This window comes from Fukomys damarensis, unplaced genomic scaffold (genome assembly GCF_012274545.1).
Source record: "Fukomys damarensis isolate Sample0158 unplaced genomic scaffold, DMR_v1.0_HiC HiC_scaffold_18, whole genome shotgun sequence".
Taxonomy (NCBI): domain Eukaryota; kingdom Metazoa; phylum Chordata; class Mammalia; order Rodentia; family Bathyergidae; genus Fukomys; species Fukomys damarensis.
Window position 1 is genome coordinate 4,220,059 of NW_022900930.1, and position 3,214 is coordinate 4,223,272.

Consider the following 3,214-nt stretch of genomic DNA (forward strand, 5'->3'; position numbering starts at 1 on the left):
ACCCCGCCCCCCGGCTCTCTAGTCTCTGCGATCAGAGGGCGGCGGTCGGGTCTGCAGCTCATCCAGGTGAACGCATCCTTAGCGGAACCCGGCCGAGCTGGCGCCCAGGAAGGACACCCAGCTAGAGGTGACTCCCAGGTCCCCAGCTCTGTGCCTTAGGTCCTCGGATGAGAAGTAGGAACTGACCCCTCCGTCGCTTCGTGCGTGTTCTTCAGCTTTCACCACGACGTGGCCAGAGATGAGGAAATGGCCCAACAGTGCTCGTCCGGCCTTGGAGGAGGATGGGACGGTGGGGACCACGCCGGGTGCTGGCTAGCGCTACGGAGGAGCGGGGAGGGCCGGGAGGTGGGCTGGGGTCCCACGTTCGGCCCTGTGCCCAGTGCGTCCAGTGGGCACGCCTGAGAGAGGGACTGACCTGGAGAGGTCCGCGATGGGAAGGAAATATGCAGAAAGGACGAAGAGGCCGGTTGGGTTAGAAAAGTTTACACCAGTGGGAGAGGAGAAAACTGAAAAGGGAATTGGGGGTCAGGTTGTTAAAAGATCTTTACGAGATAGGACACAGAGATCTTTCTGGTGCCAGGGGTCACCCAGGACCTGCAACACACTAGGCAAATCGCCTCACACTGAGTAAGGAGACTGGGGATTGAACCCGGGGCCTTCACATTCACACTGAATTACATCCCCAGCCCATTTTTAAATTTTGAGGCAGGGTCTCATTGTCTTGTGCGGTCAAAGCTGAACTTGCAGCCCTCCTGCCTCAGCCTCCCAGAGTAGGGTTACAGGTGTATTATATTTTGGGCTAGAAATATAGCTCAGTGATAAAGTACTTGCTTAGCAAGTACCAGGCCCTGGGTTCAGTCACCCAGCAAAATATGTGTTTCTGTTAGATAGCGCTGCTCTGCTTAACCCTTTGTCACTGATGGTGGGGCTTGTCCAGCTGAGGTTCCGAAAATGATGGGATCATCAGATTTTTGCTCTGGCAGACACAGACACACACACACACACACACCACACACAGACACACACACTGCACAGACACACACACCACACACACACACAGACACACACCACACACACACACACAGACACACACCGCACAGACACACACACACAGACACCACACACAGACACACACCACACAGACACACACACATACACACCACACAGACACACACCACACAGACACGCACACACCACACAGACACACACACACAAACACACAACACACACATTCTCCTAATATCCACCTTCCCTGGTGGCTGCTCACCTGAAAGAGAAACTCTCAATCCTGGGTCCTGACGAAAAGACGTGAGAAATCGGTCTGGGGTTGAATCTCTGTGGCCAGGAGAAAACATGAGTCTGTGCTCCGTGACTGGAGATTGCCAAGGCAATATCAGAACCAACTCATGATGGGAGACAGGAAAGAAAGGAAAGGGGGCAACGGAGCAGTGGGTGTATTCACTTTCTGCTGAAGTGTGCTGTACACTTACCATTCTGGCTAAAGAACACCTCCTTTGTTGGCAGAAGCGTGAAAGACAGGGGAATCGCTTCCCTGTTTTATTTTGGAGTCTAAGATGACCTATGTCCTCAGGGAATTCACAGCCTCTTAGAGGAGATACAAATCAAGTGAGTGGTAGAGGCCAGGGTGTACATGCAGCAGAAGAGCTTACAGATAATGTCACGAGAGGCCTTAGAAGGGCCCCCCATGCCTGCAGGCTGGGAGTGGGCAGGAGACCAGGAGTCACCTCCTGGGACGAGGCCTTGGATGGGCCACGTTATGGAGGAAGTAGAAGGGAGGCAGGCATGGTGGCCCAGGCCTATAATCTCAGCTCTCCAGGGGCTGGGGAAGGACGATTTAAATTCAGGCCTGTCTAGACCGTGTAGGGAGCCCTGGGCGCAAAACAAAACCAAAGAACACAAAAGAGAAGAAGTAGTAGGCATGTGGGGGAACCCTTTCTTGTGCCCATTAATTTCAGGCCCTGTCTGCACTGTATTTCTGTTGTGGGACCTTTGGATGTAAGTTCATACATACAGTATGCTGGAGACTTAGGAGAGTCCATACCAAATTGCTTTCCAGAAAGCTTATATCCGTTTGCAGGGTCACCATCCCACAGCTAATGGCATAATTAGCCTACCTTTTCCCATGAGGCTCTGGCTATTAGATAGTGGTACAGAACCACACACAGTGCCAGGCTTCAGTGCCCTGCCCAGATGGCTGCCTACCTGCTAGATAAGCTCTGAAAGTCTTCAGTCGTGAACCGGTAATGTGAGGAATGCTTCTGAGTTGTGAGTCTCCTCGATGAAGAGAACACGTGTGTGCTCTGTGACTGTTGGTTACTATGGCAGTGTTGGAACCCGGGTAGAATGGAAGATGGGAAAGAGGAAAAGGGCAGAAGACTGCAGGATTAATTCCTGTGTGTTCAAATCACTGTGTGCACAGACATGCAGGATAAAGACTATTTCTCTTGTTGGCAGAAGCATGAATTTCATGGCGTGGCTTCTTTTCATTGTGACACCTAAGACAGTCTATGTCCCAGGGAATTTAGAGGTCCTTTGAAGAGCTAACACTCAAGAGACTAGTAGAGGACGGGGTGTAAGTGTAGCAGAACTCACTAATAATGTCCCGAGAGGACGTAATGGGGACTTCTCGTGCCTGGGAGTGGAGAGCAGAGCAGGGCTAACCTGGGAGACGCCTTCCGATGTGAAAGCTTGTGGAGGAAGTAGTAGAGATACAGACACAGGGGCACACACCTATGATCTCACCACTTGGGAGGCTGAGGAAGGAGACTGCGAGTTCCAGGCCCACCTGGTCTACAGAGAAAGACCTGGCCTCGAGGGGAAACAGCAGAGGTTGCAGGTGATGTAGAAGAAATAGAACTGCCAACCTGTTAGATATCAGATATCCTGAGTTTGTGTCCCCCGAAATTGAAGAAATAATTTCAAAGAACAGAGAAGGTTAAAAATAGGAGGCTTATTGAGAGATCTCCAGTGGGTGGCCATTCAGGCCTTTTGTCATGGGAAATGCATACAGCAAAGTCACAGTGTGGGTACGACATGGGTCGAACTGTAATCAACCTGTATGATTAAAGTATAGCTACTTAGCTCATATTGATCTAATAGGAAACAAGTCATATTCGTGCCAGGTGTAGTCCCTAAATTGCCCAGGCTGGGCCTAAGCTTGTGGTCCTCCTACCTCAGCTTCCCAGATTACTAA

General features: G+C 51.2%; 1 protein-coding gene across 1 annotated transcript in view; it reads right to left on the reverse strand.

Moving 5' to 3' along the window:
- Eif4ebp1 (eukaryotic translation initiation factor 4E binding protein 1) overlaps window positions 1-3,056 on the reverse strand; it is a 21,380-nt gene extending 18,324 nt beyond the window's left edge. The window contains exons 1-3 of the mRNA XM_010605155.1: window positions 3,052-3,056; window positions 2,224-2,397; window positions 1,268-1,335 (exon numbers count right to left, since the gene is read on the reverse strand). Coding sequence (XP_010603457.1) covers window positions 1,268-1,335; window positions 2,224-2,397; window positions 3,052-3,056 — 247 coding nt within the window. The remainder of the gene's footprint in view (window positions 1-1,267; window positions 1,336-2,223; window positions 2,398-3,051) is intronic.
- Between the last annotated feature and the right edge of the window lie 158 nt (window positions 3,057-3,214).